Below are 14,276 nucleotides of genomic sequence, written 5' to 3' on the forward strand. Positions count from 1 at the left end.
ATGGCCTGGATCCAGCCACCTTGCAGCCCTCTGGCGCCGGGGAGACGGGTGGCTCAGTGCTCCCAGCCCGATTCCCTGCTTATCTCTCCCCTTTCTTGGCCTGACACATTTTTTCCTCTCTCTCCTTGCCTAACCAGCCCTTAAGACTCTTATCTCCAGCCCTGAGCCACTCTTTTCCAAGGCATTTTTAGCAGCATCCTTTGCAAACACGTTGCCAGGAGGTTGTGTGTGGCAATAGGGACACAATGTGGCAGGAAAGGTTTTGGTTTTGTACTCCTTACACTCAGCAGTGCTGGAGCAGCATAGGAGCACCCGTGTTGCTGGGCTGGGAGCAGTTCCATGAGCATGCACATGTGTGTTTGTGTGTATGTGCATGACTGCGTGTGCACATGTGTGTATGCCCATGCATGTGCCCACATGTCCCCTCTGTGTCCTGCAGGGACAATGCTGAGTGGAGGTGAGAGTAGGGCATTCTGGAGACATCCAACAGGGATTTGGCTGTGCTTTATAAATACACTGGAAATCTCACATTTGCACAGCCTTGTGCCCAGGCTTCCTGCAGGAAGCATTCTCCAGCCCGTGCCTCATCCCAGACCATGCTGAAGAGCTGTCATTCGTGAGTGCTGTTTGTTTTCTCTTTCTGGATGGCTGAAGCCAACCAGATTCATCCTTCCCCAGCCCAGAGGAGCCAATTTCCACCCCTGAAATACCATCTTGGATGATGCTCTCTGCAGCTGGAGATGACGATGCAAAATGCTCATTATCCAGCAGGAACAATTAGACTTATTGCAGCGACTGCAATTATCTGTGCAGTTGCTGAGAGATGCCGGAATGGGCTGGCGGATGGCAATTCCCAGGTGCAATCCTTGTGCAACTGGGATCTGCATCCAGCCCTGCTTGGAGTGCCCCAAACAAAGCGACAGCACCAGGAGAGCCTCCTGCAATGTCAGGAACAGCAGTTCTGCATGTAATTCCCATGCAAAATAGGAGCAAAATACAGAGAACTGTTTGTCTGGAAGCTGAATGTCACTCTCTAATGGTATTTGTTTGCATTCTTTTCAATGACGAAACAGAAAATGCAGTCAGGGTCAGAGCTGCCCCAGATGATGCTCCTGCTTCCCTCCTTGCCAGTCACCATCGAGGAGGAAGCAGGGCTCAGCTGTATGCACAAGGTAGAATTGGGCTGGATGGAGCCCTGGGTGTCCAATGGGCATCAAACCCCGTAACGCACGTAGGGCACATTCCTCTGTGGGGAGAAATTGGACTGCTGGCTGAGAAATGCCACATTAAGGACAATTTCTCAAATTTCTCAAGTAAGTAGAAGGAAACCTGTTACGTTTTCCCCCTTGATGTTGTTTAAAAACCTCATTTCAATGCTGCTACAATGAAGCGTTGCTTTCTGACAGCTATTTGGAGTAAAAATCCAAACCAACCTCAAGCAGAAAAACAACCCCTTCCCAAATAAATCAGTGTAGACAGGATGGAGAGAAAGCTTTAAGGGCAGGCATGGATGTCTCTGGGCACCGGGTCCTGGCTGATGCCCAGGGAATGGCTGGGGCAGAGGAATGGCAGCTGGAGGAAATTCTGACTACTTTCCATTGAAAACTTAATGCACACCAAGTGTGCCACCACATTCTGGGCTTCTTTGTCCTGCAAGAGCAGTGAACTTCCCAGGAAAATGCAGCTATCCAGTCAGCAAAGCCTGATATGAATTGTTTATTGTTGCTAAACATTAAACCATGGCAAATAGAGCTGGGTGATACTCCTTGGGGCCAGCAGTGGGGATGGGGCTGCTAGTCCTGGGCAGCAGGAGGAAGAAACCTCCCCAGAATGTTGCTCTCACCACGGCCGTGGTGGTCCCTGCTTGCAGTAACTGAAGAGCCACATCTTGATCTGCACAAATACCTTCGTGTCACAGCTCTTCCTGCCATGCTTGAAGGCAACCTGACAAACACATCAACAAAGCCTGACCCACTTTAGCAGAATAAGAACTAACCGAGAAAGGGAGCGGGGGTTTCGATGAAGTCCATAATGCATAATGCCCTGTTAGCCAGTCCCTGCCACGTGGATCTGGGTACGTCTGTCCCCTACACAGAGCAAGAAGTGCAACTGAACCATGCCCAGCAGTGCTCTGGGACCTGCATATGCATATACAGGGGGAAGTGCACAGGGGTGCACAGAGGGATGCACACAGAGATGTGCACAAAGATGCACACGAGATGCACACAGGGATGCACACATTTCTGCTGTCCCACTCCAGCAACTTCCCAAAGCACAGGATGTGAAGCTGGAGGCTCAGGTCAGCAGTCCTAGCCGTGGTTGGCTGCTGGACTCTGTTGCAGGCACGTGCAGCATTGCTTTGAGGCTCTGATTGCACATCAGGAGCTTTGAATGCTGCTGCCTCACATGTTCCATGGCACGTGTTTGGTGGCTCACTCATTATTTGCAAATAGCGGCAAGGACACTGCAGAGTCAAATACGTTGCCAGCAGGGACCCAGAGCTGATTTTGCCCAGTGGTAGCAGAGCACTCCTGCAGAAGTGCAGAGCAGCACTCCTTGGGAGTGGGTTTAATTCCCCAGACCCACACTGCAAGCTCTGTGGGTGAATTTCACCCCTTTGCACTGGGTGGGGGCAATGAGCTCAGAGCCTCCTGTGCCGGGAGAAGGGCCAGGCTGGGTGCCGTGGCCGATCTGGCTGCATGTTTCCTGGATCTGTGTTTCTGCACAGCTGACTTTGCGCAAGCAGTTCTCTGTGTTCCCTTTGCCCACACACTGGCCTGGAAACTTCCCCTGAGGTGGACCGTGGCCCAGGCAGGGCCCCGTGTTTGCTCAGCAGGGGATGGCATCGGCGAACATCATGCGATCGCTGGACACTCCCTGTGCCCTTGAATCATCCCTCTTCTCCCCCCACGAGGCTCATTGTAACGAAGCAGTGGCCTTCATGGCCAGGCCAATGCCCTACAGCTTTGACATCCAGCCCAGAGCCACTGTGAGCTCAGTCAACAATTCCGTGCCACCTCTCGTCCCTGCAGGCTGGGTTCCCTGGGAGAGGTGGCCGCTCTCCTCAAGGACAGCAACTCCTTATGTGTCACCCAATGGCAGCTCTGGGATGGGGCACACAGTTTCCCCTGCAGCTGGTCACCCTGATAAAGCAAGGAACTTCAGGAAGCACCAGAGTTCTTTGGATGCGTTTGGGTGATGCTCAGCTTACGGATTCCCCATTCCTATCCGCACACCACAGAGAACCAGGGACACCAGGGTCCTGAAACAGGTCCTTAATGACACCAGAATTCAAGACAGGTTAGATCCCAAGGCCAAACTTCCATCTGGTCACATATAGGGGGATCCTGGCTAGGAGTCTTAGCAGTTGCAGGCTCACAGGACTAGGACAATGGGCCAATGTTCCCGTGCTGCTGACCACAGCCCCAGGCTGGATGCCCAGAGGCCAGCAGGAGCTGTTACTTCTTGTTCCTATCACCCATACCAGGCAGCCACAGTCCCAACAACACCTTTTTCATTCAGCAATACAGACTTATCCCACCACGGCAGCTTAGCAAGCCTAAGAGAGAAAATACAGGCTGACAATGAGGTATTGGGGCAGGACAAAGAGATAAAGTTCAACCTGATGATAGCCATACAATAAAAAATGAGAACAGAGCTGGTGGCAATGGCACAAGCAACTCCAGATAGCCTGGCAGAGAGAAGCAGAACCTGGTGACATGCCAGACCATCCATACAAAAATGTCAGGTCATTGTAGGGAAACATTGGTGAGATGCATGGTGCTCAATTAGATAACTGCTGTTAGCCCCCCAAAAAAATTATCTTTGGAAGCAGATGTGAGAAGCAACTTGTATAGAAAGACAAGGAAAAAAAAGAAGATTGGTACTGTAAAGAAACAGGCAATAAGAGGTATTGGATAAGCCTTATTTGATCAGCTGTTTTTTTACAATAACGAATTAACCAAATGTTAGGGCAAACAGAAGTGTATGTGATGGCTTTAAGACGTGGAAGATCAGATGGTCTGGAGACATCTGAACATTTCAGAAACGGGATGACCAGCAAGTGAACTCCACAAAAATTCACAGTTATATACCAGTACATCAATGAAAAACAGGACAATCATTTGCACTTTGGGTTTATTACCAAATCTAGGAGAAAAATGATTCAGTTCATTCAATGCTAAGCACCTTTGTTTATACTTTAGCTGCATCACTATGAGTTTTTAAAGGTTGCTCACTCAAACCTTTCCACTGAGAGTCTGAAAATGGGTGAAAACAGACTGAACATTAGGAAGATCTGCAGCTCCATGAGAGAATAACAAGAGAGCCAGACACAGCCCTTCCAGTTGAGATGGAGACTCCGTGGAATGCAAAGATCATGTTGAGTATGCTGTCTACCCATTAGGAACTGTAGCACAAAGAAGCAAGGCAGGTCACCATCTCACAGGGATAAAGGCCTCACAGCTTGGAGCTCTGTAAGGGCAGTTGAAGATTAGGGCAGTGCTTCTTGTCTCAGGCCAGCAGCCATCTGCTTGCCCAAAAGAAGATCTCTTCTTCCCTCCCAGACCTGTCAGCTGGGTCTTTACCCTCCCTGAAGTCTTCACTGAGGCTATAGACACACCAGTCATGGAGTAGGCAACAGGCAGACACTCAGACAGTAACCGTGCAATCTCATCCCATCAATTCATCAGTGTCTTCAGTGATGGAGGAGCCAGTGCACCACTTCCTCACTGCAGAACATTGTCACTCTCCACTGAACTTGCCATAAGACCTGACCAGCCCCAGAGGATGGGGATGGGTCACCTGAAGGAACTGTTCACATGAGAAAGGGAAGGTGTGAGGCAGAGGGCAGGGCTGAAGCCACTGAGATAAAGCTGTACATTCCAATTGCTGTGGGAACACGTGAACCAAAATGGGAACTGAATGGTACAAAGAAATTCTGATTGACAGTGCTGTAGTTCTGGCTGAATGGTATCTGCATGTTGTCACCTACTCTAATGACTGCCTGACTCACCCATCAGAGGCAGACATCCAGCAGCCTAGCAATTAGCCACACTCCTTGATAAAGTCAAGGGGAGAGTTAAAACCAGCATAGCACAGAATAAAATGACCCCCAAGGAGCCTGAATCAAGTCTCGCTTTTGAAACAGCCCATAAAACAACGTGCAGAAATGAACCTCTCTGCTCAGCCCCACACAAAGGCATTAACATCCTGTACCTCCTGCTTGGCTCAGTCAAGGGCCATAAATCCCACCAGCCTTCCCGCAGGGATCTGCTCAGCAGGTCCTGGGCTCCCCTGGGCTCCCCTGCACATTCCAGAACTGGTGACCAAGCCGGGAACTATTCTTGACAGTAGAACAATGTGAACAATTGCATCTGCTATATTTAGAGCGAGCAGTCAATATTACATACGCACAACCGGTTATCAGCATTGTCATTTGATACATAAATAGTTTGCTTTTTGAAAGAAATCATTTTAAAAATTACCTTTCCCATCATCCCTGGGCTATAACTAACTGATGAACCTGGGAGCTTATTTCAAATGAAAAATGAAATTATCTATGCTCTCTAATTCAGTTCCAGGAAGGATAACTCATGATTGTGGCTGGCATTATTAGTGCTACAATCGTGTGTATTGACAGAGTGGTTTAAACACAGCAGCAGCAGTTTGCTGAAGCACACTCGGAGGCCTGCTGGTACACAGTGGCAGCACTGCTCATCTCCCAGCTTCCAGGCAGGGTGTTCTCTATCACCTCTTTCACTCATAAGCCAGGCTCTCAAGAACCCCATCTCTCCCTCTCCTTGCAGCTTCGTGGAGGTCTCAGCCTTGACACTGGATTTCTGTCTCTGTATGTCCAGATTTCTCCAGTTCCAAGCCCAGCAAGCCTTCTCTTCCCTCAGCCTGCCTTCATAGGAGAGATGTTCCAGCCCTCAGAGCATCTTCCTGGCCCTCCTCTCCTATTCCTCACATGAGGATTGCCAGAAGTCGGGATGCACACAGGTCAGGGATGCTGTGGGTCACAGTGCAGGCAGGGAGCCGTCCTTGTTCCTATCGCCCTATCGGCACAGCGCAGGGTGGACAGCGGGGGTGTGCAGGGGCACTGCCTTGGGAGCACAGACCAGGGCCCAGCTGATGAAGGCCTCAGCAGCAGCACAGTCCCATCTCCGAGCCCCAGGCCCAAAGTGCGACCCCGAGCTCAGCCCCCACGCCTGCCCTCAGGGCTCAGGCCCGGCTCAGGCCCCGGGCAGGCCTCCAAGCCCTGCTTTGGCCCAGGCCTGATGCCTCAGTCCCAGCCCCAGGCCACGTCCTGGAGCAGCCCCACGGCCCGGGCCCGGCCCCAGGCCTAAACTCAGACCCAACCTCAGGCCCAAGCTCAGGCCGAAGCGCATGCCGCAGCGGAGGCCCAGCCCAGGCCGCTGCCGAGGCGGTGCAGAGCGGCTGAGCTCCGCCCCGCTCCGTCACTGCTCAGCGCCGCGGCGGCGGTCCGTGGGCCGCCATGGCCTCGGTGGTGCCCGCGGTCCGTGCCGCCGAGGAGCCGCCGCCGCCCGAGCCGCCCGCCGAGCAGAAGCCGCCGCCCGCACCGCCGGCGCCCGCGCAGGAGGAGTTCTCCTTCCTGCCGCTCGTCCACGACATCATCAAATGGTAACGGCGGCCGCGGGCTCGCCGCGCAGCGCCGGGCCGGCCTTCCCCCGGCCGCCCCGCAGTGATGCTCCCTGTTGCCTTTTTTCTCCCCGCTGGGGTCTCTGGGAGGGGTGGAGCGGCTCTGCTCTGAGTCGTGCTCGTCCCCGGGCAGAGTTGGGGTCACCGAGGTGGTGCAGAGCCCTGGCAGACCCGCTGAGCTGCGCTGTGCGGAGTTATTGCCCCGTGTTGCTGCTCTGTTTGGCTGATAAGTAAAGGACGGGCTGTCCCAGGGCAGCGGTGCTGTCTGGCACTGGGAGAAAGAGGAAGGCTTCTGCAGGTTGAGTCAGTCTCTTTCCAGTTCAAAATCAGTGCTGTAGGGTTAAAGGTGTTTGTACAAGGGTTCTAACACCCAGAGTGTTTCTGGCCCACGGTAACCCCGTTGGAAATGTTTGAGTTCCCGGTAGGAGCACAGCACTGCTGTGAGCAGCCCCGTGACCTGGGCACGCTGCACAGTGAGGCAGAGGGCACAGGAAGCGCAAATTCCCATTCCTTGTTTTGGGCCTGACTGCCCTTTCCCTGCACACTTCTATGGGAGCTGAGGCTGGTTTGTTTCCTGCTGGGCTTCTGCTTGTGTCAAGCATGTCTGAGTGCTGAGAGAGGTTTGCCCTTAATAACCCTGCAGCTGGAGGGCCATCACAAGGAAAGACCGAATACCCCACAGACACACCAGCCTAGATTCAGGAGAGCTGTGAGAACCCAAACCCACCCTCCATTTCCCCACTGCGCTGCTGCTGTCCATGTGCTCAACCCTGCCTGATCCACCCAGGCCACTGAGGTGAGGCTGAGCCCGCTGCCATCTGCATATGAGTACAGAGGCAAAGTGAGCCGGAGCCACGAGCTGAGATCTCCCAGACTCCTGTGTATCACCAAGCAAGTCGTGACGACCCACAGCGACAGTCCCCAGGATATCCTGTGCCCTGTCCCACTGAGCCACCCACTCCCACTACCCCGTTCCCCCCCATGCTGGCACACAGCATTTACTGGATGGTGTGAGCAGACGTAGGTGCACTGAGCAGCACTGCAGAGGGGTCAGACGGAGTGGTGGGACGTGTTGCCTCACATCCTTGACAGATGGCAAACGTATTATCCTTTAACGCCACCGCCAGGCTCTGAGCCCGGCCCTGCTGTTCTGACACTGACTCAGCCCTGAAGACACTTCACATCTCCAAGGTGACTGTGCTCAGGAGCAGTGATGTATTGCGTACATTTGCTTACATTCAAGGACATGTGTTCTTTCCTGTTGTTTGAGTCCCGAGAAAGTTCTCCTAAGCAGGGCTTGCTGTTACTTTCACCGTTGTATAATCAAGTGTCATTACCTGTGAGGTGCGTGGTTCTTCTGATGGTGGGTTGTGCTGCTGTAGCCAGGAGCTGTAAGTGAGACACGGTGGAGGGACACTGGTGAAGGAGAGCTGCTGGGCAGCTTGGGACGGGTTTGAAGAACTCAGTCCTTTAAGGGAGATCCCAAGCACTGTCCATCAGTGCAGGCTGTGGCTGGACATTGTGTTTAAATCTGTGAATTGCAGGTGGCCGAACGTCTTCCCACACTCCTCCTCACATCTGCCTGTCTGTGCTCTCAGACAGAAGAAGTTGCTTCAATTGCTTGAAAACCTCCCATCAGAAAAACAAAAACAACAAACCTGAAAATAATTATTCCTTCAAATCAACCAACCAAACAGGCAACCATCCATTCTCTGTGTGTGGACAAGAGAACAAGCTGTGGAGAGACCTGATCAGCCCTTTGAAGCTAGCATGCAGCTAATATGGATTAAAGGCAGTGCCAACCCATCCTTCCCAGATGTGCAGCGTGTGTGTGCCTGTATTTTTCCACTGTCAACTTGACTGTAAATGCCTGCATAATGGGGATACATTGTAGTACCAGCTGCAGTTTTATTTAGAGAGGAGTAATGAATATTTTGTTCCAACAGGCTGTTGAAACGAACGGGACCATCTGGTTAAAAGTTTTGCTCTCAGTCGTGTCACGATTCCCCAAAGTTATAATCAAGCACCTCTCTGCCCTGGTCATGCCAAGCAGTTTTATTTTTGGGTCTGGCTATTGAACAGGCTGCCAGCTTTCAGAGGCCGTCAGCATCCCACTCTCGTTATTAGCGCTGCCTTGGAAGCAGTCTCGCCTTTGCCTGGAATCGTAAAACTTCTCGCCTTTGCTAACAAAGCTGAAGCAGATACTAATGAGGGTTTGAGGGCAGACGCTGCCTCAGACAACACTGAGCCTTGAGAAGCACAGAGCTGCAGAAGCAATTGTGCTGCTTTTAAAAAATAAGCTGTCGCTTCTCTTTATTAGACAGACATCCCCAGAGAGTCGTTCTGAAGCTCCGAAATGCCGTTCTCTCTGCCATTGGACACTCTCTGATACTTTGGGGAACAATTTCTATTTTCTGCTGTCAAGCTGTTTGACTGCATTGATTTTTTGTATTGCTTTGGCAACAGGTCACAGGTGGGGCTGAGGTCTTTTTTCCCAGGTGCGTACACACAACATGTGTGTGTAATCTTACCTTCCCCGTATGGGAATTTCAACAGAGTGAGAGTTTGTGGTAGTGTTTTAAAGCTGCAGACCAGGTCTTAACCTGTAGGGTTGCAATTAAGGTTATTGGATTGTGTGCTGAAAAAGACCAGGAAACCAGTTTGTCCCAGTGGCTGCCCGCTCTGTGTATCTGTTTCTGGTTGTTTTGTTGTGATAGGTGAATTGGGTGTGAATTAGATACCAGGAGCAAAAGTTTCCCAGTGAATTCCAGCAGAAACCCTGACTATGCAGTGCCCCAGCAAGCTGAAGGCCTGTCCAACAGGAGATGTGAATCATGTCTCTGTTTTCTTCCCTCTGCAGCATGGACAAGGATAGCCAGGATGTTCACCAGGTGCTGAACGAGCTCAAGAACAAGTTCCAGGAGATGAGGAAGCTGATCAGTGCCATGCCTGGCATCAGTGTGAGCCCAGAGCAGCAGCAGCAGCAGCTGCAGAACCTGCGGGAGCAGGTCAGGACCAAGAATGAACTGCTGCAGAAGTACAAGAGCCTTTGCATGTTCGAAATCCCTAAGGAATAGGAAGGGAGCAGCTCTGTTGTCTGAGTTTGGAATGCCTCTTCTCCTGGCTGGAAAGGAGAGAAAAAGTTGGCAGAGGCTTACTTTGTTTTTTTGATCACGTTACTGTGAAGTCGTGGCTGTGTGGGTCACAGGCATGTGACACTGAACCAGAACCCTTCGTGTGTCCTTCACATGTGATGGTTAAAGCAGTGCCTTTGCTTTGATCTGCTGTAGGACTGTGTGCATTTGTATATGCAGCTCTTTTCCCTTGGGGTTGGTTGTATTTTTTTCATTCAAGCAAGCAGAGCACATTATGTTTTCTCTAAAGAAAAAATCGAAGTACCTGCTGGTTAAGTTCAACAGAAAAAAAGGAGATATTTTCCACTTTTTTTTTTTCCACTTCTGAAATGACAAACACTGAAAGGGAACATGCAGGGGAAGCACGAGCTGTTTGGCCTGGAAAGCCTGTTTGCTGGGAAGGATCTCTGGGGTGCTTTGCAGTCAGTGTGTCGGAAGAGGAATGGTTGCTTTCTTTTGTTACTTTTGTATTTTTCTCTCTGTTTTTAAACAGTTGATAGTTGTGCTTGAGATGAGTCGAGTAAAGGTTAGAAACTCCAAACTGTCCCTCTTTGTATTCACTGAGTGCATGTGGGCTGAGCAGGGCTGGAGTGTGGCAGCACAAGGGTGGTGCACAGCCTGGGCTCTGCTCCTCTTTCTTAGCATTGCTTTTTGGTGATGGGAGAGCAAAGCAGAGCCTGCCAGGGGAGCGGATTTCGGTGGGCTTTGGATGCGTAGGGCTTTCACACCAACTTGGTGAGCGACACACCGGGCATCCTGCTCTTACAGCAGAAAAAGGAAAAGCAGGATTAAAACAAAAGGCATAAATGACAGCAGCTTTAGTTATTCCCTAAGTGACACAAGTCAGGCTCAACAGGATGGATCAGTTCTGTGTCTGAAATGCTCCAGGGGCTTCCCACAAACACAAACACAAACACTGAGTATTGAACGTCAGATGCTCGTGGAAAGCTCTCGAATGTTGTATTGCTTTCAGATGGGTCTCAGAACTCCTTGTCCTCTGTCCTCCTGCTGGGAGCTGCCGGGTGTCAGATGACAACCTGGTGAGCATCTCACCCACTAACAGGTATGTGACAAGCCCTCGGATCTCACGGCTCTCTGAGTTAACGCTGAAAGGTGGAGCAGCTCAGGAGTGGAAGAGGTGAAAAACGGAGTGGTGAAATACAGTGTTGGTTGAGAGCCTGCATTCGAGAGCAGGGAGCATTCAAACAATGAGAACGGGGTCTGTTTGGGTAGGATTTGGCTTCCCGAAGTCAAGAGGCAGGTAATTATGCTCTCTGGGAGCTGGGGTGATTCAGTTCACCTGTAGCTCAGAGATCACTCTGTCCCCACTGAGTGCTTTGCTGGTGATTTCTTTGGGAAGGTGCCCGCGTGTAAACTCTGAGCAAAGCGGAACACCAAGATAAACAAAGCACAATGTACACTTTTTTACTACTGAAATTACCTTTCTGACAGGATTCGCTGTTCCAGCTCAATAAATTCTTGTGTTTCGTGCCTGGATGGAGGTTTCTCCTTTTGGCCAGCTGCTATTCCTGTCAAACAGGCCGTGTGAAGAGCTGGAAGGAGCAAAGTGTTTCCAAAGAAATGCCTGGCACTCAGCACAGCAACAAGTTAACTTGAATCCAAGTTTCAGACCAAACTGAAGTGGTTTTGTTTGCCGTCTCACTCTCCCACACCTTATGGCTTCAGTAGAATTTTTCCCCATTAATACATATTAAATGTAGGTCTGTTGTGCAACTTAAAGGTGGAACGGGGCTGCTGAGTGTGATCAGAACCAGCAGGCTGCTTTGGAGAATCTGGAGCCAGTGAGAGCTGCTCTTTGCAGAGCTTTCACTTTTTCCTTTCACTTCCAGCAGTGATTACTGGCAGTGAGAGATCAAAACCCGTCGCATGCGAAGGTGACCTTTCGAGTATTTCCTTTACTCATGTTGCAAAACAAAAACAATATCCTGGACGGGGCGCAAATGAATCACTCTCTGTTGACATCATTAAAGAGTGTTTATTTAATCGGGGGAAGGCATGAAGCACAATGAGCTCTTTGTCATTAAATGATGTCATTTCACTTGGTTTCTGCTGTGAACGAGATGGCGATGCCTGGCTTATTGGGGGAGCGACAGCAATGCAGATCAGTGCTGCCCAGTGCAGTGAGGAAAGAGCTTTGGCTCAGCGGCCGGCTGGAGTAACAGCGTGCATGGCCCCGCTGCCCTCTGCGGCCGCTTTCCGAGACAGAAACCTTTGCACCGGGAGTCAGAGAAAGTGGGGTAATAAAGGCACTGAGTTGAGTACTGATCCAGCCTTACAGCTGGGATCTGGCCTGGGTTTGACAGGATTTGGTTTTGCTGCAGGGATCGGGGAAGAAGCAAAGGCAAAAAGCCACAAAGTGTCATTTGAAAAAGATTTTTATTATTTTGTAGAAAAAATAAAACATCAAGTTTCAGCCACGGTAGAAACACTTGAAGGTTTTTGTTCATGTCAGTGACAACCAATACCTACATAAAGTGCCTATTGTTTTCTCATTTAAAAAACCCTTCCCGCTCCCCCCGCCCCCCAAATCTTGCAAATCAGACAAGACAAATGTAAACAAGAGTCAGTTTTTGGTCCATTGGGGCTGTAACTCTGCAGAGTCTTTGCAACAGCTTAGAAGTGTCTTCTGCACGTGTTTGGCGAACACAGACAAACACACGACACAGAGCCAGAGTCCGTGCACAGCTTCTCAAGTAAAAATAAACAGAAGGAAACAAAAAGAAACCCATAAGCCCCAGGTGGATTCTCACAGGTCTCTGCCCTCCTGACAGCAATGCCCTGGCCCAAGGCTGGGCAGTTTGGGAGTGCTCATCCCCCCAGCTCACCATCTGCACTTTGCCATTATCATCTCCCTGATCCCCTCCTGCCTCCAAGTCCTCCCCCTCTCCCAGCATGTGCCCTGGGGGGGGGAAGCCGATGGGAGGAGGGAGGCTGGGGAAGAGGCAAGTCTGCGCCCAGCTGGGTGCGTGCCCGCCCTCCCGCCTGCCCAAAGTCCCGTTGGAAACGAGCATCCTTCCCCCTTCCCTTCCTTCCTTCCTCCCTTCTTCCCTCCTTCACGCTGGGGCTCCTAGCTGATCACACAGCGGTCCTTCTCCTTGCCGTGCCCTCCGCCGATGGCTTTCTCACGGATGTACATGAGGTCGCTGTGGACGCTGGGCCGGCGGGCGAAGGGAGCCACGACGCCGTACGCCTCCTCCGTGCTGCCCCGGCCGCCCTCTTTCAGCAGCTTTTTGCCTTTCAGAGCCTTCTTGTGCAGGATGTCGCAGTACTGCACCGAGACCTTGCGGTGCAGGTCGGGGCTCATCTCGCTGGGCAGTTTGGCCATGGCGAAGAGAGCCTGGAACATCTGATCCAGGCTGCTGTTCTTCTTGGCCGAGATCTCGAAGTAGGCACATTTCTTGGGGTCTGCGCCCACCAACTGCTCGATCTCTCGGGGCTGCACCTCCCGGTAAAAGTCCCGGTCGCCTTTGTTGCCGCAGATGACCAGGGGAACCTCGATGTTCTCCTTGGTTTTGTTCTTCAGGCACGACTTGGTCTCCAGGATCTGCTGCTTCAGGCGCTGCACCTCCTCGAAGGAGTCCCGGTTGTCCAGGCTGAACACGAGGATGAAAACATCACCTGGGGACAAAGCGGGGACGTGAGATGGGGATGCGCACACCGACCCATAGATAAACAGGGGAGGGGAGAACCAGGCAACAAAGTCACCCACCCAATGCACGCACAAAATCCCACCCAGAGACGGGCAGAAAACCGTCTCTAAAGTGACCAAGAAAACCCAAACTCCAACAGGAGAACCCCCATTTCCTTCTGGAGCTCCCCATCCACGTACCTGTGAGGATGGACAGGCGCCGCATGGCGGGGAAGGGGTGGTTGCCCGACGTGTCCAGGATGTCGAGCTGGTAGACCTCACCGCGGATGCTGTAGAACTTGCGGTGGAAGTCCTCGATGGTGGGAGTGTACTGCTCCTCAAAGCGCCCGGTGAGGAAGCGCGAGACGATGGCCGTCTTGCCCACCTTGGAGGAGCCCAGGATGACCATTCGGTAGCAGTTCTTGGCGGGGATGCTCAGCTCGGCCTCGCTGGGACACATCTTCTTGATCATCGCTGCCAGTTTCATTGAAGCCGGCCGAAGTGCAGCTCGCGCCGAGAGGATGAGGAGGAGGAAGGCGAGGTGTGCCCGGCTGCTCGGCCCCTCTCTCTCCCAGGCTGGAAGGCCGCTCTGAGCTCCGCACGCCCGCGGTCTCCGCGTTATATGCAGGATGCAGCGCCCGCCCCTCTGCGCGTCACGGCCCGGGGCTGAGTCAGTGCCGCCCCGCCCCGCCCCGCACACGGCGCCGTTCCGTCCCGCGGGCGGTGCGGCCGTGGGCGCGGGTCTCGGCGATCCGCCCGCCCCAAACGGGGACCGGAGGGTCCGGGACGCGGAGCAGAGACCTCGGGGAGCCGCAGCCCGGCTTCGTTTCGCG

General features: G+C 52.3%; 2 protein-coding genes across 2 annotated transcripts; one reads left to right on the plus strand and one right to left on the minus strand.

Annotated features, from left to right (window-relative positions):
• Window positions 1-6,431: 6,431 nt before the first annotated feature.
• Window positions 6,432-10,335, plus strand: MED9 (mediator complex subunit 9). The gene is made up of 2 exons (XM_085237520.1): window positions 6,432-6,642; window positions 9,521-10,335. The coding sequence occupies exons 1-2, from the start codon at window positions 6,497-6,499 to the stop codon at window positions 9,735-9,737; spliced, it is 363 nt and encodes a 120-aa protein (XP_085093646.1). The 5' UTR covers window positions 6,432-6,496; the 3' UTR covers window positions 9,738-10,335.
• Window positions 10,336-12,172: 1,837 nt separating this feature from the next.
• On the minus strand, window positions 12,173-14,055 carry RASD1 (ras related dexamethasone induced 1). Its single transcript, XM_010719584.4, has 2 exons — window positions 13,645-14,055; window positions 12,173-13,433 (listed from the first exon to the last, which is right to left on the minus strand). The coding sequence occupies exons 1-2, from the start codon at window positions 13,928-13,930 to the stop codon at window positions 12,883-12,885; spliced, it is 837 nt and encodes a 278-aa protein (XP_010717886.1). The 5' UTR covers window positions 13,931-14,055; the 3' UTR covers window positions 12,173-12,882.
• Window positions 14,056-14,276: the final 221 nt, after the last annotated feature.

The sequence above is a fragment of the Meleagris gallopavo genome, chromosome 16, assembly GCF_905368555.1.
Source record: "Meleagris gallopavo chromosome 16, MGAL_WU_HG_1.1, whole genome shotgun sequence".
Taxonomy (NCBI): Eukaryota; Metazoa; Chordata; class Aves; order Galliformes; family Phasianidae; genus Meleagris; species Meleagris gallopavo.